The sequence below is a fragment of the Aptenodytes patagonicus genome, chromosome 5, assembly GCF_965638725.1.
Source record: "Aptenodytes patagonicus chromosome 5, bAptPat1.pri.cur, whole genome shotgun sequence".
In the NCBI taxonomy this organism is placed as follows: Eukaryota; Metazoa; Chordata; class Aves; order Sphenisciformes; family Spheniscidae; genus Aptenodytes; species Aptenodytes patagonicus.
Window position 1 is genome coordinate 61,278,530 of NC_134953.1, and position 20,983 is coordinate 61,299,512.

The 20,983-nt window shown below is 38.0% G+C and overlaps 1 protein-coding gene and 1 long non-coding RNA gene across 2 annotated transcripts in view; one reads left to right on the forward strand and one right to left on the reverse strand.

Annotated features, from left to right (window-relative positions):
* LOC143161261 (uncharacterized) overlaps positions 1–20,979 on the reverse strand; it is a 92,995-nt gene extending 72,016 nt beyond the window's left edge. The window contains exon 1 of the long non-coding RNA XR_012995495.1: positions 20,925–20,979. This is a non-coding gene — a long non-coding RNA (uncharacterized LOC143161261). The remainder of the gene's footprint in view (positions 1–20,924) is intronic.
* On the forward strand, positions 16,767–19,034 carry LOC143160486 (CARD- and ANK-domain containing inflammasome adapter protein-like). The gene has a single exon (XM_076338216.1). It carries the CDS (start codon positions 16,767–16,769, stop codon positions 19,032–19,034), a length of 2,268 nt encoding a protein of 755 aa, XP_076194331.1.
* Positions 20,980–20,983: the final 4 nt, after the last annotated feature.

The window sequence follows — 20,983 nt, forward strand, 5'->3', positions numbered from 1 at the left end:
ATTGAAAACACTGCTAATTTTCTTAGTTATAGAGTAACAACAGACATTAGGGGAAAACAAAACAAAAATCTAATTCAGAAAAATGAGTAAAGTGAGTAACCTATTTTTGAAATCTCATACAGAACTTGATAGGTTATGACTGACATGATTAATCCAAATCTCTATAAAATACCTAGAAACTAACTCTGTAAACAAAGTGGAGGAAGACCTAATATTTCTTTTCCTCAGTCTCACAATTATTTTGTGTTTTGAGCCTTGTATTCTCCAAGCAGTCTTTAGGTTGATTCCTTAAACAAAAGGACCAGCGACTTGCTAGAGATTCCTCTGAACTGTGACCTTTGTTCCTTATTCTCTTTTAAATTAAAACCAATTCCTGTGAAACCTGGCAGCATAACAACACCAAAGATGTGGGAAACAGGACACAATTCCAGCAGATGGAGCTCAAAAGCAAACAGCCCTGGAACAAGCTGCACAGATGCCTGCAACAGGAGCCTTTGCTCAGATGGTGTAGTAGCCAGAAAAGTCTTCAGATGAAACCCGCTATCATGCAAACGTACTAAAAAAAGATTAATTTTAACAGCTTCACTGAATTCTTAAAATAATCACTGCAATGAGTAGGGAGATCCTGCGTCATTTTAATCATAGAATAACCACAGTTATTTCAGAGGACACTATGGGTTCAAAACTGAGCGTCCATGGCTATGTTTCCAAATTCTCATCCACGATGATGAATTAGTGGGCATGACTTTTAGATGTCTGCTGTTATCATGCCTTTTATGTCTCAGATAACGAGTCATGAAAACATGCACGATGAAGGCATAATCCGGTGAATGTTGCTATTCAAACTCACAAAGCCATTCACATAGCACTCATATTGAAAAGATAGCTTAAGAAGTTTTGAATCTCCACTGAATGGTTTAAAAGCATGGCCTAGCACTACCGGAATTGGAGCCTGCCTATTTCAAGTGATGTGATTCTCAAAGTTGCTGACTTCTGTGCGACTGCAAATCAAAGCACCTTGGCAATTATGAAAAGTTCATTTTCATTTGTGTCCAAAAGTAGTTTTAGAACTTGTACCAGTAGTAAAAATTGTGAGCTGCTGCACGCACCTTGCAAGGTCTGGTTGTTGTTTTATTTTCACCTTCAGAAGTTGAACACGAAAAGTTCCTTTTTAAATGAAGCCATAACACTTTAAAGATACAGCTCAGGATTTACTCAGTTTAACTTCTGACACCTAAGGTATCTAGGTTAGGAGGCACCACAGGTTCTCCTTATGGTTAACAGAAAAGGGCAGGCCTCTTCAGGGAGTGATTTGAGTAAACTAAATTGCTAATTGGAAGTGCCTATGCCTCAGCAGTCTACTTTTTTTAACTAGGAGCCTCTGGTCAGATAGGATGAAACCAGGGTGTAATGACTACGTGATTAGAATCAGGAGACACTTCCTTTTACTAAACAGAAAAGTTCTGAAAACATCCACCACTTGTCAGTGATGAACAAATTTCCATATGCAAAGTTTTGCTCTACTGCATCATATACATAATGTACACTCTTTCTTCCCTATACAAACACTAAGGTATCCCCAAACATTAACTGTTCAAAACTCCTTACAAGAAGTCATTAAAAACAAGACTTACTATGAACCCTCCAGTGGTGTCTCAGGGCCCCAGTCAAGATATGATCTTTATCATGCTAAATAATCACCGAGTGTCTGACCCAAGTACCTGAAGGGGAGAAAAAGAACCCAAGTTCTCAAGGCAAAATCCAGCTCTAGTTTTCTTGTTTAGCTTTACTATCACACAGATTGTCTGTTCTCCCTGCTTCCTGACTGAACCAGATCAAGTATTTCTAAATATATATATTTGGATTAGTTAACAAAGTGCTTTTACATGCAAAATTACATAAAAACTATGCAAAGCTGTACAGTAAGTATAGCTGACTTCAGGACCAACAGTACAAGAGTTTACAGTTAGTCTGCAACAAGATTACTGACCAAAGCTAACCCTTGAAAAGTTAACAGCAAAGTTTCCTTCTTTAAATGATGGAATGTAAGCAGAATTTAGTGATCTTTGCCCAGATTCCTTCTCCCTGAAGCAGAGATTTCTAACCAGTATCTTTCCAGTGCAGCACTGCAGGTAGCAGCACATCGTTCTCTAATTTCCCACTACATCAGTTTTCAGGGCTGTGACCTGTGAAAAAGCAGGCTGCTTTTCTCTATGCAGATCTATCTGGGCTTTTAATACATTAGCTTCGTTAGAGACTTCTGAATTTTATTTCCCACTTCAGCACTCCCAAAACCACCTAAGCTCAGTATATTTAAGGAAGTGCCCCAACTACGCTTCACAACTACTGACAGCTTTTGCTTCTGTGTAATTTTGCAACAGAAACAGCAAAGTTGACCAATTTAATTCTTTCTCAAAATACTGATTGGCAGTTACCAAAAAGTAGCACAAGTCCTAAAGATGCTGGATATACCAGTTTTGGAGATCAGGCCACTGATAAATACTGGAAAGAAAACATGTTTAAAAATAATAGTATCTTCTTATGTTGGGAAACAGGGATGCCAGAATTTCCAGAGCAGAAAGAAAGAAAGAAAGAAAATGAGCAGGGGCAAAACATTTTGTCCCAAGAGACTTCTTTTCTTATCAGGAATTTGCTTAGCCTCAGACTAAACTTTTGTTTTCATAAGAAAGTTACATAGCTCTAGCTCTTTAAAACTGATTGTTTCAAACTGGTACACAAGTATGCACAGTCTTACTTTTTTGATATAACTTGGGGTCTTGCTGTATGACCTCGAGTAGCTTTAGCTGTGGTGCTTTAAGAAGCTACCAATGAAGCAGTTTAGGTTTATGTGCCAGTTTGTGGACTGCAGTAGCTGAACAGTTGGCCACTACTGCTTACAAGGGCTGCTGCTGCCAGGCGAGCACGGACAGATCCGCCTCCTGGCCTTAGGGAGCTCAGCTTTGATGTGTGTAAGCATTTTTTTCACATCGGTGCCAGCCTGAGCAGCCACCTTTTCCCTCCTCCTTTGCATCTTCTTTTCCACTCCCTCATTTGTGCTGGTAGTGTTTTTTGGAATATTGCAGGATATTTATTTTAATCTGCATTGCGTCCCTTATTCTGTTAACCACCCAGCTCTACAAACACCTGAAATGATGGGGGGTAATAGGGGAGGTGGAACATAAATGCAGGTACAAGCAGTAGGGATGTGGCATCTTCTGAAAGAAATGCTCACCAGCAATCTTCAAATTACCACAGATTGAGTCAGAACTCTCAAATTCATTCTTCACAATTTCAATTACACTACAAAAATGCCCAGGCAGATTTTACACCAGTTTTACTAACTTAATTTGAATTCACACTTTTGGTTAGACAAGCTCAACTTCCCATATGGACAAATCTATAAAACGTGGTTTGACTTTCACAGTGAACATTTTTCATGCACCCATTAACTTGAACAAGAACTGTGAGTCCTTAGTATACCTGCTTATGAAACTGTTTTTGTTACATGACTAACTTTATGCATATATATTTAAAATTATTTAAGAGGGCAGTGAGGTTATTATTCAGTCTTATAAATGGAATTTCTTGCACATGTTCCTGATATTGGCTTCCATGTCTGTTTTGAATTTACTTACAAAATACACTACCACACCCAAAATTAGTTTCAAGCTATTTCCTTGGCCCCCCCTCTGTTCACTGCATTATCATTCTTATGCACAGAAATTGCTTCTGTGTTTTTCACAGGACAGGAAATGCCAGACTGGCAATATGAGAAAGGCTTGGTTTTTAACTTAATGTTAATTGTTGTTGCTTTCATGATTATGTGCCTGTGTGTTCAATGTGGCAACCTGGTTAACGAAGTGCTCTCACAGTTGGTATCTATAATATCTATTTGCTACTAGCAAAGCCAGTTACATTTTCAATCGAACTCTAAAGGTAACAGTGACAAAGTATGGTGACAAAAGCAACAAAGTAATGAGCTCAGGGAAGGAAAGATCTTAAGTTGTTCTTTTTCTGTTAGAAACAGCTCAATTCCCAAGTCTGTTGCAAATTAGGAACACCAGCAGCTCAGTTGAAGAATAGTGCCACCTGATTTTCTGTAGCCTTCCTAATGGTATTCTCTCCTAAAATTTAGTTCTAAGTGTTTTCACACGTCCACAGTCTGATCTAAGAAGAAAAAGCTAACGTTATCCTGTTTGGGAATACACTGCCCATCACAGCACAGAAGTGCAGGCCCATCAATCTGTGAAAGCACACTACTAGCGATCTCACCCTTTCCCTGCCTCTTCAGCAGGGTCTAACTTCTACGGTGGCAGTAGTGACCTAGGGCATTAAGAAGAAATAAAACTCCTTGTCTTGTACAACTGTATAGAAACAGGAACAAGCAAGACCTAGAAATTAACATACAAAAATAAAACCAGATTCCTCGGTGTTTCTGGGGTTCAGCTGATATCACATCAGACAATAGCACAATAAGTAATGAATTTGAGTTCAAATTCCACCTACAGCTTTACATGAGGAGCTACTTCATAGTCCCACACATGATTTTCTGTAACTGCTGGTTGTGTGAAGCACAAGGGAGACCTACAGTGCAGAAGAGAAGTACTGAACTCAATTCTCCTTTTTCCAGGCAGTCCAGGTCTTGGCTTCAAAAACAAAACCGAAAAGCCCCAAACCAAAGAACTATGTCTTGGCCTAAATCCTCCCTCTGGTTTGGATCTTCAGAATAATACTGATTTCATGGAGATCTACACTCTGATTTAAATGACTCTATGACTCCATGAGTCTATGAGTTAAAAAAGGAGAAATTTTATAAGTATAGGTTGAAAACAAACAGAAACTCTCCATGTAGTCAGTAAAAATTACCACTTTTGCCTAAACAACAAAAATTATTATCTATAATGATGAAGCTCCAAAAATATATAAAAGGCTTTTTAAATTCACGAGAAGAGTTAGAATAGAAGTAGGGCTCTCAAATACAGATAATTTTTAATGGCTATTTCTTTTATTGTCATCCATCAGTATTTGCATAATCTAAAGCCTCTCACCTATGAACAATGATATATTAAAATTTATTTTGATTCATTTATTAAGCTGTATTAAACTATATTTCAACATTGCTGTATTTTGATCTAAAACTGGAGTATTACAATTCACCACATTACAAAAAACCTGTGATTCTTTAAGTTCATTTGCCTAATATATGCTTGCTATGCCTAACATCACAAGCCTCATCCTAATCTTGAATTTAGCTATTATTTGATACTTTATGCTCTGGGATTCCTCCCTTAAGTCTGAAACCTTAATTTAAGCCAGCTGTTCCACAGTAACTCAACATGTGTGGGATTTTCCCACTAAATGAAAATGATAACTAGGATTTTTTTTTTTTAAAGAGATATAATGTCCGTTGTGGGATGGCTCCTTTTAAATAAAGACAAAGAAACTATCAAAGTTGGTTCAGCCATGTGATATGAAAACGATCCTCTGCAACATAGCTGTTTCATGCCTTGACCATGTTATGGTTTAATTTACAAAGTTATGTTGGCTTTTTTAGCTTTCCATTTTTACTGAGCTATACAGTTTGTTTGAAGCTGATAATTAACATGTGAATATTAATATATTTGCCCTCTCAGCATCATGGTACGAGTCTGTTCTTTAAGGTAGTAACATACTGCTGACACTGAAGTTGTCCAGTAAATCCTCCTCTGAGCACAGTGGTAGTCCCACTGCCATTCACAGACTACTACCATAGCGCCTAAGGTGCATGTGAATTGCTGTCTGTGGTAACCTGCTATTTCATGTCACTTTTATCCAAGACAGTATGTATCTCAAAAACAGAGAATGAATGTAAGCTGATACACCTAATGTAAAATTTTACCTCTGCCAATTGCTTATTATGTTGCTTGACAGCGATGGCCACCTTTCTAACTACAGCTGCAGAAGAGGATGGGTGACATATCTCTACTCTCCCCTCCATAAGGTCACACATTGATGGCAGTGTCCTGTGCCAGTACACTGTGCTGTAGATCAGCTGAGCTGGGTACACATATCCCAGCCTACTGCCCCGTCTCTGGGAGCGGTAGGGGCAGAAGGGTGGGAAAGGTAATGGTTAACCAGCATAACTGCACACAGCAAAGCCTATTTATCAAAGCTCTGTGTTTCTGTGAACACCAATTTTTTTTTTGCACCTAATATTTTAAAATACTTATACTGTATATAGTCTTTTATGCAATATATTGGTATGAGAATTAACCACATGTATGCAACTATAAAGAAATTCTACATCCTGCTATTATTGGTTCCCTTATATCCAATACAATATTCTAAAACAGTATTTCTTCTGAATAGCATACACTAAAGTCTGTTGGTGTCCACGGGGGAGGGTGTATACATATACTTATGTATCTATAGGACGCTACTGGTATATTATTAAAATACAGAAAATTTTAGCATTGAAATATATAGTTTTTCAATACCATTTTGATCACAAGAAAATGGGAAATGGGCTCTAGAAAAAAAGCACTGTCATACCAGATGCAATGGGATGTAAAGGGTTAAAAATCAATGCAGTATTTAAGGGTAACAGAATGTTTTCCTGTAAACTCCTTCTACGATGTGATCCAGGGGAAGGTCCAACTTCAGTGCTGGATGTTCATACAGGATTTCCTATGACTAATGCCATCAGCATTCAAAACTTTTAATTTAAAATGTGGGTGTTATACACAGATAGGAAATTTACCATTTAAAATTTCTTATTCAAAAATGAATGGAAATTACTCTGATTTTCAGATTCATTTGCTGTACGTGGCACGATAGCATAAAATAAGGAAGTCACTAAGTAGCATATGCTGGGATTGCCTGCCAAGCTTTTACACAAGTCTTTTATATCTGGATAGGATTCACAGGAAGCTTGTACAGGAAGGCCTTTTCCTTCCTTATTTTTGAAAAGCTTCATTGGATGGAAATTATGCCAGTGAGTAAAAGAGGGGAAGGGGGAGCAAACTACCATCCTGGTGGTTTTGGTGCCAACCCATGCAAAACTGAACGTCACATCTAGATAACATTAATGCAACCTGTTGCAAAATAAACTAACAAAAAGCAAGTCTACAGAGCGCAGAAGATGTTTAATAGTTTTTGATTTTAAAGATTCAAAAAGAAAGTAATACAGGTACCAAACCAAAACAGCATAGAAAGTACAAATCTGAGATGTAATCTGCTACAATTAAGTGAAATTTGCCAATATTTCTAGCAAGCATGCCATGGCCATGTATACTCTCTAGTAGGTTTGCTCTGAATTCTATTGCAAGCTCTGGCTGCTTCAGATAAATTTTAAATAGTGATATTTTATTGAATTAAACATGAAGGTACTAATGTAACTTGAGCTGTCACTACAATATCCCTTCTTTCATTTCTTAATGTCATGTTGATCCCATTTTTATGATGCTATATTAACTTTTAGTTGAAACTAAGCTTTCCCTATGTCTTGTGACACAAGGGAAGAAGAAGGTCGATTCTCTAGCTCATCTCTTCACTTATTGTAGCTAATTCACCACGCAAGTACTTGTTAAAGTCACTATTCTTTCCTTAATCTGGGTCTTCTAAAATTCCTAGCGGGCATATTACTATTCTGTGTACTATTATGCTATACATATTGAGCCAAAGAGTTTGCTTCACTGGGAATCATAACAGCAGAAAATATACCTACAGGTAGACTACAATGGGTCTAGATGCCTCTTCAGCATCTTCCATGTCACCTGGCAGGAATTCCAGAAGTCTCGGAGAACACAGTTTAACCCTGAGAGCCTTGTAAACCCAGAATTGCTATTTAGGCAAGGAAAAAAAAAAAAACAAACCCAAAACTTAAAAACCTTTCTCATATAGGGAATGCTTCTACTGCACGGTAAAGGAGACTGAAGTTGTAAATGAGTGGGTTGATGATGGAGGAATAATGGTGGAAGAGGAGACTCAAAAAGGCATAAGGTAGTAATATTCAAAGGATGAAGAGGAAAGTAGTACAGGGGACAATGGAAGACATCAAAAGCATTAGAAAGAATGACTGAAGAGCATGCAGCTCTTGTAAAGACTGTTGGTGGAGGTGTGCAATTCTCTCCAGCTGGACATCAGAACCAAACATTCAGAGTATGAAAGCTATTATTAAAAAAAAGGGATGCTGGTATAATGAGTCAAGCTTGTGCTTTGTCCACAGAGTAGCTACGGCACAGGTAACAACCATATGTATTCATCTGCTGTGAGAAAAGGCATTCCTAGGGGAAAGAAAATCCACGCTGATGTGTTTTCATTGCTCCTATGACCAAAGCTAGTTTTAAAAAAAAAAAAGCCTCTTTATGCAGCAAACATTTCTCTCCTCACAGTGCAGACTACAGGAGTAAGGGATAAAAGAATTAGTTCCAGGAATGAGAATAGAGAAGTCTGAAATGAAAGCTCCGGTTCAGATGAGACTGCACATGATTTGCAAAGCGATGGAAACGGAGGGGGCAGCTAGGTCATGCCTTTCCCCTGCTGCATGAATCACTCTTTGAATGGAAATTTGAGTAGGAAGACATAATGGCTTGGGAACAAAGAGAGCTGCTGGAATATCACAGGTGCAGCTGAACAGAGAAGGATGTTTTGGGATATGCCAAGGAAAGCAAACACCATGAATCTGGAGGAGTTGTCAGGACTTTGTGATTTAGGGAGCTATCCAAATCAACAAGGGTATTTCTCACGGAGTCAGACAGACAGGAGAATAGCTGAGGTCCTGATTCAGTGTTCCAATTAATCAATTCCTTAATGCTAAAGCGTAATTCAGAATTCAGAAAAAGATAGGACATGCTAATGTCCTACTAAAGTTTCTGGGAGTCAAACTTAGACTCCACTGAGGCACCTCTCTATAGTTAGATGTATAATTATATACTTTGCTGAACTGGAACTAATGTGAGGTGCAGGAATCTAGATCCTGACATACAGGAAGACACATACATTCTGGGGGAACCAAAATAGTCAGTCAAAGCCAGAGGATTCAAACAGAAGACAGGGGAAGCTGTCAGAACTGGAAAGAGGAGATAACACATGAAAGAATCAACTCTATATGCCCCAGAATATCCCCACAGAATAGAACTATTTCTCTAGCAATGAGAAATAGTATGAAACTGAACAAAAGGTACTCACCAAGTTACAGAATTGTGAACAGATTAAAACACTAATAAGAAAGAAACAATTACATGCCTATGATTTTCTAGCATTGCTATACTAAGAAAGTTAAATTTCAGTTTGATGTACAACAAATGTAAACTGAATGCAAGTAAAAATCCAGGATGATTTTAACTAGTTGATCAGGATGGAGTACAAATGAATGATAATAAAGGTAATCAGAAAAAAAAAATTAAATGCTTCCGTATCTTTTTCCAGAACAAGGAAGGAAAAAATACCAATTTAAAAAATGTGGTTATAAGCAAGCCCCTTGAGTAATTCGAATTGTCTAAAGACTGGGAAAGTGTTATAGACAGGGAGACTTAGAATAGTGAAGATGTACTGGTAATAGACATCTGAATAGTAAGAGAAGTAGAATTACATGAAAGTTATATTTTAGTCATTTAATATGAAATAACCAAAATCAACTTACTTCTTCTCTAAATATAAAATTCTAGACAAAGAAAAAGTAATGAAGACAAGCTAAACCAGGACTGCCAGACAATCTTTCTTAATCCTGAGTTGCCTTGCTTTTCTATCCTGCAGTGAACAATGCTATTGAAAAAATGAGAAGCAAAGAAGTAATGTAGGAATTACAGTCACTCAAGGGTCACAAATAAGCTTGCACAGAATTTTTTTAAATGGTGCTAATTATTATCAGTGTTCTGTAAAATTATGGCAATAAGAAAAACCTAAAGGACTCACAATGTAATAGCCACCTTCCCAAGCTCAGAGAGCAGGGAATACAGGAACCATTTTCAAGGTAAACAGACAGAGAAACAAGAAACAAAGCTAGAATATTAAGAAGAAAAAAAAAAAAGCTTATGGAGGCCTGAAATGACAGCTGTGGAGAAGGCAACAGATGCAGGGAATCTTCTCCGTTGTATTACAAGAAGTCTATCAGGAAGACCAATTAGACTCAGTCAGGCCCAACTGTTTCAATTACCCTCTAATAGGTTTAAAGAGGGAATTTAACTGAGCCCCTATTCAGTACTACCTGCTCTCCCACTCGCAAGTCTACAGTATCTTTTTGCTGCTGGTGGTAAGCAAGAAGATGGTAGTAAGCTTTAGAAACTAAAGCTTCTAATCACTAACTCAGAAGATATACTGTATTTTTTTACAGAGTAATTATAATTTTTCTTACCAGAACAAAAAATATTGATGTTGTTTTCCATGGTGAATTAAGTTTTATATTTCTTCAAGTTCAGAAAAAAAAATAGTTGTGGAACTAAAATAAATGGATTTGAAAATTCTTTTGACATAATAAATAAAATTTATATACATCTTACTGTAAATGGCTTCCTCAGAGAGGGCAAAACTTCAAAGTGTGTGTGGAGACTTCATTAGCAAGACATTGTTTAGGTAAGTGTCTGTACTGTGTCTGATGCTTGACATCTAACTGTAATAACTTAATAAATAACAGCAATTAAAACTGGTTTATGATGTGGCAAAACATTATTTCCTTTCAAAGTCACATTAGTCTCTATTCATATCTACAGCATTTCATAATCAGTAAGAACAAAATTCTGCTTGGGTACTGGTGTAAATTCAGAGTAGTTCTTCACAAATTACTCTATATCTACAAAGCAAATTTGGCCAAAAGGTTTCTGTGGGAGACCTAATGGCACCACCGTATTCACCTTCTGGGAGTAATGCTGCCAGTAAGGTTAGCCCAATGAGTACAGGGGATGTAACAAGGATCTTTGTCTTCAACAGTTAAGATTAGATTCTATAAAGTATTTCCTTCTGTAAGATTTCACTGACAGAGTGTATGTTCCTAACTCAAAACCACAAGGGCTTGTTTGGTTTAAAATGGAAAAAAAAGTCTGCCCATTTTGGAGAAAATCCCTGGCCCTCTCTCCATTTGGTTTTGCTGATCCTTGAAGCTGCCTCAGCATTTGGTAATTTAATACTTTTACATAATTACATTTTATGCTAATGATATGAGGGCTAGCATTTTGCCGTAACTGCTTTCTATTAGCGTTGGTCTGAAAGGAACACATTTAAATGCCTAAAATGATAATTATTATAAAAAATCATGACACCGATACAACTTTAAGCCAATGAATTGGAAAATGGTATCTCCTCATTAGTAAGACCAGTATTAATGTCCATACAGGTTTAGTCAATAGATAAACTGGCAAATTAGTTGTTAAATTTAAATTAAGCTTGAGACAGTAAAGACTTCTGTAGAATAAATATGTATAGAAACAAATAACTAGTTACACTCATCTTAGTCACAAAAATTTTAATATTTTTTTTACTTTGCACTATGAAATTTACAGTAACTAAATATATATTTCATCATATCATTACTAACATTTTTCTGTTTGTTTCAAACCAACTTTTATTTATTATGTTCTGAAACAAGAACATTGCTTTTCCTTAGCTCTGTGAAGCCAAATAAGAAAGCTTTTTTTCCTTCTACCTCCACTATGTTGCTTCTCAGAAAACTACCTGGCAAGTAATTCCATGAAGAACTTTGGAAGAATACTTAAATCTAATTATTCAAAAACCTGAATGGCAAAAAATGGTTTCTAAGTAGTTTGGTCACTCTTCTTAAACTTCGCTAATACATGCATGGTAAACTGAAAAACAATGCTAATCCTCACTTTGGCTGAGTTATGTGCGTTAAGCCTCATTCCTACAGTTCGATCCAGAAAGACGGCCTGCTCTATCAGCACTTACAGCCATCAGTGGCACTTTGCATATGTGTATTATCCATTTACAATTACCCCAGGTTGGGAACTTCATAAAACTACACGCTAATCTGTGGAAAAAAGAACATTTTGCGCTGTACGGGTGCAGCGCTTAACATGATCTTCATTTGTTTATACTTGAGCAAATAGTACTATAGTGTTAGGATAACATTGTGACTTGTATTGGAAATAGAATAAAATAAATTATTATATCAACTGTTGTATTATTACTTAGTATTTTGAAAGTATCCATGAATAGGGGACAAAGCTGGGAAGCTGTGCCTTCTGTGAGGAATTTTCAAGTGTAGGACCTGGCACAGGACTCGGCAGAGGTGGTTATGCGCTGCCAACGCATGAGTGGCAGAGAGGCTAAGATGGGAGCCCAGTGTGCTAGTCTGAGATGCAAAATGTGAGACTAGACAGATCAGCTTTCCTCTCCCTCCAGCAGGCCCCTGATGATACGCATGTTCTGTGTGTGCTAGTACCACTCAGAGGACGGCACTACTCTGGGGAACACCTCATATTTAAATACCAGCCAGGGTAGAGATTTCTCAGCACCAGGAAGGCCCCAAGCCTACTCTCTACCGAAATATGAGTATAGATCACTCAGTGCCAAAGCTCCCCTTTTGACTTCCCTAATTTACTGCAGTTAATCTTTAGGCAAAACTAAGCACTACATTTTGTCTCTCTTGCAGACATTCTGACCAGTCAGCTTCTCTTCCAGTGTTATAATAAGTCAAGTACACTCTAATCATCATCATGAACGCTTCTAACACTGCTGTTCCTCAATCTAGCTATACCTAAATATAGTTCAACCTCAACCAGCTAGGCCTCACTTAGATTTCTGGTTATCCGAAACAAAGCTTTATTCCTGAGCCATGTTTATTAATGACAATGCCTTGATTACCCAGATATATCTCTCCATTCCTCATGATGTTTAGATAATGATGTTGGCTTTATTATCTCTTACAGACTAGTTATTCTTCAGCGAGAGATGTTCCCAATAAACAGTTGGCATTACTGCAAACAATTGTCTTAAATGAAATTAAAGTACACATTGGGAAACATAAAAATATCACGGTGAGTGAAACCGTGTTATTGATGTTTGGCTTTCCATCAATTTTATCAAGAAAATGCCCTAGAGAACATAAGAAGTTACTGGAAGTCATTCAGTTGCATTACACGCAGTTTCAGCAGAAGACAAGTAACCACAGCTGCAGGCTCCAGGCTCAGAGTGGGAAAGCCTCGGTGGAGAAACGGTGACCTCTACAGGTTCCTCACTCCCACGACCACATCACCTCACATGTTCATTTAACAATATGCAAGGTGTAGTTTGGGTTGCTTTCATCTTTGAGAAATTAAAATCGAGAAAATTAAATGTATATTTGATGATGACATAGCAACGTAAAATAAGCTAGAAAACATGGGCACGTGTTAATTTAAGAAATAAATGTTCATCTTTGAGAAGTCAGAAAACAATACTTCAAAGGACAAAAACTTCAAAGCACTCTATAACTTCAAAGCACTCCACCAACATTAATAAACACTTAGGACATGTCTGTGAGGTAGAAAAATATTTCCTTTTTCAACGCTTGTGTAAACAGGGCACAGAGATTAAGTGATTTGCCCAAGGACACATGTTAGTAGCAAAACTGAGATTGCATGTCAGAAATAACTGGCTCAAGCCTCCTTTCTCAGATCAGCTACAGCTGGGTTAAAACAGCGAGCAGACGCTCCCTGTATGGACACTTATTCAGCAGAGGCCAAAACACAGATCTTTCCTATCAATAGCATCACCTGCCCTTTTTAAGGTCTGCTCCAAACTCTACCATGTTGTCTTCAGCTGATACCCTCCCACAAAGTCAGTGCCGAGTATACATAGATCTATCTGAATTAAGGTAATCTTACATATACCCAGAGTCTTACTTCTGCATTTAACAATTATATTAGAGCTTAAGTGGTCTATGCGAACGTTTTCAGTATTTCTATGTCATGACAATCTACTCACTACAGGCTTCTTGACAACACACAATTAAAATACAATCAATCAGCACACCTACAGCGTGAAGTTTCTCTCATGACACTGTTGAAGCTGAACCTGCACCAGTACCAATCAGAATTTTTAACTATGTCCTTCTAGAGTAAAACATAAAATTTCCTCAATGCATATAAGCTGATCTGCTATATATCCATACTGCTGAACACAAAGATCCTTAAGTGCTATCTGACAAAGAAGACAGAAGCAAACCCCATCATTTTCTTTTCAAAATAACCTAATAAAGAACAGTCCTTGGATACGTGGAGCTGAAGAAGCCAGGAGAAATAAATGTGGCCTGTGAAGTACGTAGCAAGAAAAAAAAAAAATCACCTTATTCCCCTCAGACAACAAATAAATGTAAAAGATAACAAAGAAGGCCAAAGATTTGCCTCTTCCTCTCTCCAACTTATTTCTTTTCTTAGATCTTTAGTAACATTAAATTTTGCTATTCTTATTTTTGATGAAGAGCTTCCTGGTGATCCCACGCGTTTGTGGTCTCATGCACTTAATTAAAGGAGAAGAGGTGTGGAACCTTAATATTTTTCCCTTCTCTAGAATGTTTATATGGCAAATAAATAGAGTTAATAAGTTAAAAAGATATAAACAAAAAGCATGCTTCAAACAGCCAATTCTGAATCTCTTTTCTCAACTGTTTGGGTTTTTAATCTTTTTGTGAAGTCATTTTTGGAACAAAGGCTTAATTCTAAAAGTAGTTAAAATACTAATTTAAAAAAAAAGGCTTTTAAAACATAATTTCTAAAAATTAATCCATACAACAAGCTTCCAAAATTTTCTTGTCAAATGTGATTCTTGGTTTAAGACAGAATTTCCTCATGTCACATAAATACAATGAAGAACTTTTTTTTTAAAATGCATAATTACATTCTGAACTGTGATTTGCATCTAGTAACAAGTAATCTGCTGCATATTATTTTCCCAAAATAAAGTCCCACAGTGGCTCTGAAAGAGATGCTGCCTGCATATATTGTTCAAATGTTCCTCCTCAAGGCCAGTTAGGAGTACTGCACCCTTTCATTTGTACTATTTACTAGTAAAATTTCTGTATTCAGCACACTAGGAAATTACTGCCATACTAATAGACTTTTAAAGAATGTCACAATTTCTGTTTTTAAATTTTTCAGGAGTTCCAAAAATTCTTGTGCTAAATTAACAATATTGCTCAGCACTCACCTATCATTTTCTATTGCAGAACTCAAAACTTTCCTGTGAAGGTAATCAACTATTGCTATCTCTATTTTGCATGGGAACAATAATAATGATGACATTTCACCAAACTTTAAGTAAGGACTATTAATTTACTCAAGACACGGATAGATCTTCAGTACTTTGTTAAGTCAAATCTGAAGACTAAATAATTTGCAGATCACAGACTAAGTCATTAGCAGATTTGGGAACACAATTCAGACCTCCTGACTCCCTACAATAAACCATAGTTTTCCATGTTATGTGTTAACAATCGTTAACTAAATGACAAAGGTTTTGCTACTCTTGGTGTAGTGCCCTTCTTTGCATTTCAGAGGAATTATTGGGCTCTTAAATTGGCTGTCAAATTTGCTGACTTGATAACTGGCTGGCTTTCAAAATATATATTAAAAGTCTTGCCTTTCCCAGCTATTTCTTCAATAAATCTTTTTTTTTTAATAGAATAAGCTTTGCGATCTTACTTATAAAACTAAAGTCAACAGAAAAAAATTAAAAATCTTATCAGTCACATTGTACATACTATTAAAGAAAATACAGGCAAAGGCAGCAGGACCCAACAGAAGGGGCACTGAACTAAGAAACAGATGGCAAAATTTCCCATTTGCTTAAATAAGGTCAAGCTTTCAGCTTTTCAGCTCATTTTACTTCTAGCTCTTACAGAACTCTGTAATCTCAATTTTTCTCTGAATTGGTTTCAAAATGTGTAGATTATTATTATTATTTTACTTCCTTCTCTCCATAAGGAATTTTAACACCAATAAGTTAAATTAATTACAGCTAGATTCAAAGGTCCTACACCCATATTGAAGACTATACATATTCACAGATTTGAAGCTCTGTTTAATTATACTTTAAATGTTGCATACTGAATCACACGCCTTGATCCACCTCATGTAAAAGAATTAAGTTCCAGACAGACTCCAGGTTACAGCAGAAATGACAAGCTAAATAGCCTTTAAGTTAAACATACCTCATAGACTGAAGTTGTAACTCTCATTAGAAAGGCTGGATCACTTTTTATAACTAGGCGCTTATACAGTTTATCTAGGTCTTTATGTTTTTATTTCATTACATTACAGGGCTTTCACCTACGTAGCTGGCAATGTGTAGTCTTTCATTTAAGATCATACAAGGTATGTAATCATGGCAACAGTAACTACGGTGTGAATTTTCTTTTGTCATGTTTAATAGACTGGTCATTTAGGCACCTACAAAAAACAGCTTGGCCAGAGGAACAGAGGAACTCGATAAACAAATATATTCTCTTCAAGTATCAGATTCACAAAAGAATTATTTCTAATTATGCATAAAAAATCTGGATGCAGTCTTCCAAGTGGAGTATCTTTATGTATCACAGATTTTTGTTTTGTTATTAAACTTCACTTGTTGCTAAGGAAGAACAGAGAAGATCAAAGGAGTTCTAACAACTAGAAAACCAAAGGTGAGGGAGTTTTGATTTCTTTCATCATTCTTTAAAGATTTATCACTGAACTACAACGGTTGCTGGTTCATAAGTTCTATGAAAAGAATGTGTGAAATGATGTGAGCCTGCTTTGCTATTTCATATTTAACTTCAAGCATCAAACAATAGCTCAATTCACTTTTTGATTATCAACATGATCACGCATTCAACTAGCCTGTTTACAAATCCATACGCAATTGAAGTCCTAAGGACTAAAAAAGAAGAGCTAGTAGAAGGCATAAATGACCCAGACCATCTTCTGAACTGGCTGATAGACAATGGTATTTTTACCCCAGAAAAGAAGATGGTCATGAGTTTCTACAGGACACGAACAGAAAAGAACTCTCGAGTTTTAGACATACTAATTTCTCAAGGTGAACGAGCCTGCAGGCTCTTTTTTTATCCATGTTTAAAGCAAGTCGAGCCAAAACTTTATAGCAAGATGAGAAAATATGTCAGTGAGGTAAATGAAAGCATTGGAGATGCTAGAAGACAATTGATAGGATATTTACTCGAAAAAGACAAGCTTTGGTTTGAAAATAGCAGTGAACGGCACCAGGAAAAAAAAGATAGCCCTAGAAGAAAAAAGCAAGAATGGGCTATTAAGAAGAAAGGAAAAGAAACTCAACTTTCAAGAGCAGCAAAACCTAGACAAGATCATTCTGATGTTGGCATCTTTGATGCAGTCACTAAAGGCTATCTTTCTGAGTTAGAGAAAACATTGAAAGATAATGATACTAATGCACTAAACTCTTCAAGTGAAACACTTCTGCATGTTGCAGCCACTAATGGACATCTAGCAATAATGGAATATTTAATCAGCAAAGGTGCTAAGCTAGATGTGAAGGACAAGAAAGGAAGAACACCACTGCACAGGGCTGCTGAGAAAGGCCATGGTGATGCAGTGAAGGTGCTTCTCCGATCTGGTGCTTATATGTACAGTTTGGATACGGAAGGCAAGACACCACTTCATTTGGCTGCACAGAATAACCACAGTCACATACTGAAGATGCTCTTGAAAGAAGAGGCAAGAAGCTACAGGAACCAGCACAACTTTTTGCACATGGCAGCTCTTAAAGATGAGAGCAGTCTGGCAAAAATGCTTTTAAAGGCTGGTGCCTCCACTGATGGAAAGGATGAAAGAGGACAGACTGCTCTCAGTTATGCTGTTTCTCAAGGGTCTGAAAATATTGCAAAAGTACTGCTAGAAGCTGGAGCCAGTGTTGATTCCAACATGGCCGAAAGAGCCTTCAACAGCAACCACCCATCCATCTTCAAAATACTACTAGAATATTCTAAAGATTTGTCATCTGATGTAATGGAGTCAGCTCTTTTCAGAGCTGTACAGAAAAATCTGCATGGTATTGTAGCAGCTTTAATTGACAGAGGTACAGATAGAAATGCCTACAATGAAATGCAGTACACTCCTTTACTCCTGGCATGTGAAACAGGCAAAGCTGAATCAGCAGAAGTTCTAATCGAAAAGGGAGCAAACTTCGGAATAAAGACTCCTGCTTCAGACACAGCTTTGCATTTGGCAGTTCAAGCTGGGGCTGCTTCCATCACAAATCTCCTTCTGCGCAAAGGGATGGAAGTTAACCTTATGAACCAAGCCGATGAAACCCCGCTCCATGTTGCTGCACTTCATAATAAAGGAGCATTAGTTGGCCTTTTAGTTAATGCTGGGGCCAAAATTAATGCTGTCACTAAAAAGTTTGTTACTCCCCTGCATATTGCAAGTCAAAGAGGTAACACCGATGTTGCCCAACAGCTGTTGCACCACAAAGCCAATGTTAATGTTAAGGATAAGCAGTCAAAATCACCTTTACATTTTGCTGCTGAAACGGGAGACAAAACAATGGTAGAGATGCTTCTTAATGCTAATGCTGACCCCAATGCACAAGACGAGGAGAAAAAGACTCCCCTGCACACTGCAGCTGTGAGAGGACATCTCAGTATTGTGAAAGTTCTGTTAGCTAAAAAGGGAAGATTTGGAGCTAAGGACATGGATGGATGTACTCCGATGCACTATGCAGCCATCAAAGGAAACACAGAGATCGTAAAAATTCTTCTGACATCAGGGAAAAATAAAAATATTGATGATAGAAACATTTGGAGAAAGACCGCACTGCATATTGCAGCGGAATATGGACACAGTGACTTGATAAATCTATTACTGAGCTATGGGGCAGCCATTAATGCCTTAGACAGCAGCAAGGATACGCCATTGCATTGTGCATGCAAGGCTGGCCATTTTAATGCTGTAAGTTCCCTCGTAAACTGGTCACAAGGAGAAAAAGCAAATTTACTAGCTGCTAATAGTCTCAAAAAGAGCCCATTGCAAGTAGCAGAATTTAATAAAACAGAAAATCAGGCTCAAATTGTAACACTTTTGAAAAAGAAAATGTTAATAACAAAATGAAGATGTAAAGCAAAAACTTCTACATTTAAATGCAGAAATCTCTTTTAATGTAATTTGGATAGTGCTGTTGCCCAGTATGATTGAGAATTATGTTAGGGCAGGCAGAATTAAGTTAGCAATCAAAGGTGGCCATGGAAAAAAAGGATCTTAAAGATACTGTTAAACTGCTAAGTATTGATTTGTCTTTTGCTTCTCTCATGAATCTCATACTTGGAACCTATTTAAAAAGCACCAGTCTTAAACACATTGTGTATGACCTCTAGTATAAATCAAGACTTTAAAAAAAATACAGACAATCACTTTTCATATATCTGTGGATATTAGCCTGTATGGATAGCTTAGTTAAGCATTGTTAGGTTAAAAAGCCATCTATTATGAATAAGGAGACATCTGTATCCTCAAGGATACAGAGCATTGAGATGTTGCAGTAGATAACACTAGTTTTGTTTAGCTTAGGCAGACCTAACTGCAGAGTGCTGCCAAAAGAGATTGATCTGCCCTCACTTTCAGTCAGCATGCCTGCTCTAGGTTGTGTGTGTGAGCTGATCCAACTTATTCCACAGCTATAACTGAACAAAGGGGAGAAGCAGGGTAGCAAATAGCTGAACAGCACTGGCTCTCCTGAGGGCAATGTAGTATTAGCTTGGTTTATGCTTACAGTATTGCTCTCTGAGCTAATTGGAGATCAGAAGGCATCCCCCTGCAAATTTACTAGCGTGGGGTAACTAGTGTGGGGTTACCCACTCCCCATGCTAATAAATCCTATCAAGAGGCTTGGTATAAACCAACCGGAGGAGTAGTGTGTGCCCAAAACTTTACTAACACGATGATGTTGTTTTCAGGACACTATTATGTGCTACACTGACATTCAATATTGGGCTGGACCCTCTTTAGACATTTCTATACTATACCCTATGACATGGCACTGACAGATCCCAAGACTATAACCATTATTTTTCTTTCTATCTTTCATACCATTTGTCTACATTTTGCATTTTTAAGTAGAGATAATGAAAACAATCATATTTGCTGTTTATTAATTCCACTTGCAAATAAATTCCAGCACAAAGATGAAATATTCAGAATAAAAGGGTTGCAACAGAGTTTATTGGTTCAAAATATTTGTATTGTCATCTCTTAAACAGAAACACTTTCTTGAGTCGATGGAAGGTTCTCTGTGGTCATTTCCTATATAATGATAATCAACCCTCACAGTTCTTCACAATTCCCTTCAGTATATGATTAGATACCCACTTACCATGAAGTGACAAATACTTCTTGTGAAATGAAACACAGATTTAAGAACGTATGGGAATACAACTGTGACTTTTATAGCCATGCTACAACACAACCCGCACAACACCCTGCAGCTGTCATCTTCTAGATGAATGAAAAGACATGACCGCACGCTTGGAAGTACACAGAGAGAGGCTAGCAAAACCGACATCTGCAGCACGATGCACCGAAATAGCGTCCCTCTTCGGTCAGCGCATCACCCTTCAAGGGGCCCCGGTGCACCCCGGGCAGCTCGCAAACCGCCGCTAGCCCAGCGTGCTTCAGCAGCCGCAAGCGAGGAAAGGCGAATCGCCAGGCGGGTTTCCGTCCACCCCGCGGCCCTGAGGCACGGCTTCCCCCTCGGAGCACTCCCACCCCACAGCGAGCGGGGCAGCCCGGAGGAGCAGCAGGCACCGGGACGCGCGGCCTGGGCGGGCTCCAGCCAGCCTCCCTCCGTCGCGGCCCGCTCTTCCCCCTCACGCTAGCGCTTTCCACTCAGCCCCCGCGCTCTCCCATCCCTGCCTGCTATTCACGCCTTTTCCCTTCGCTCGTACCCTGGATGTTGCCCCCCGGCGCCCGGCTCGCCCTCAGCTGCCCCCTGCGCGCCCCGCCTACCCCAGCGCCATCTCTCCGCCTCCGCCCCGGCTTCTCCTCAGGGCGCAGCTTCACCGAGA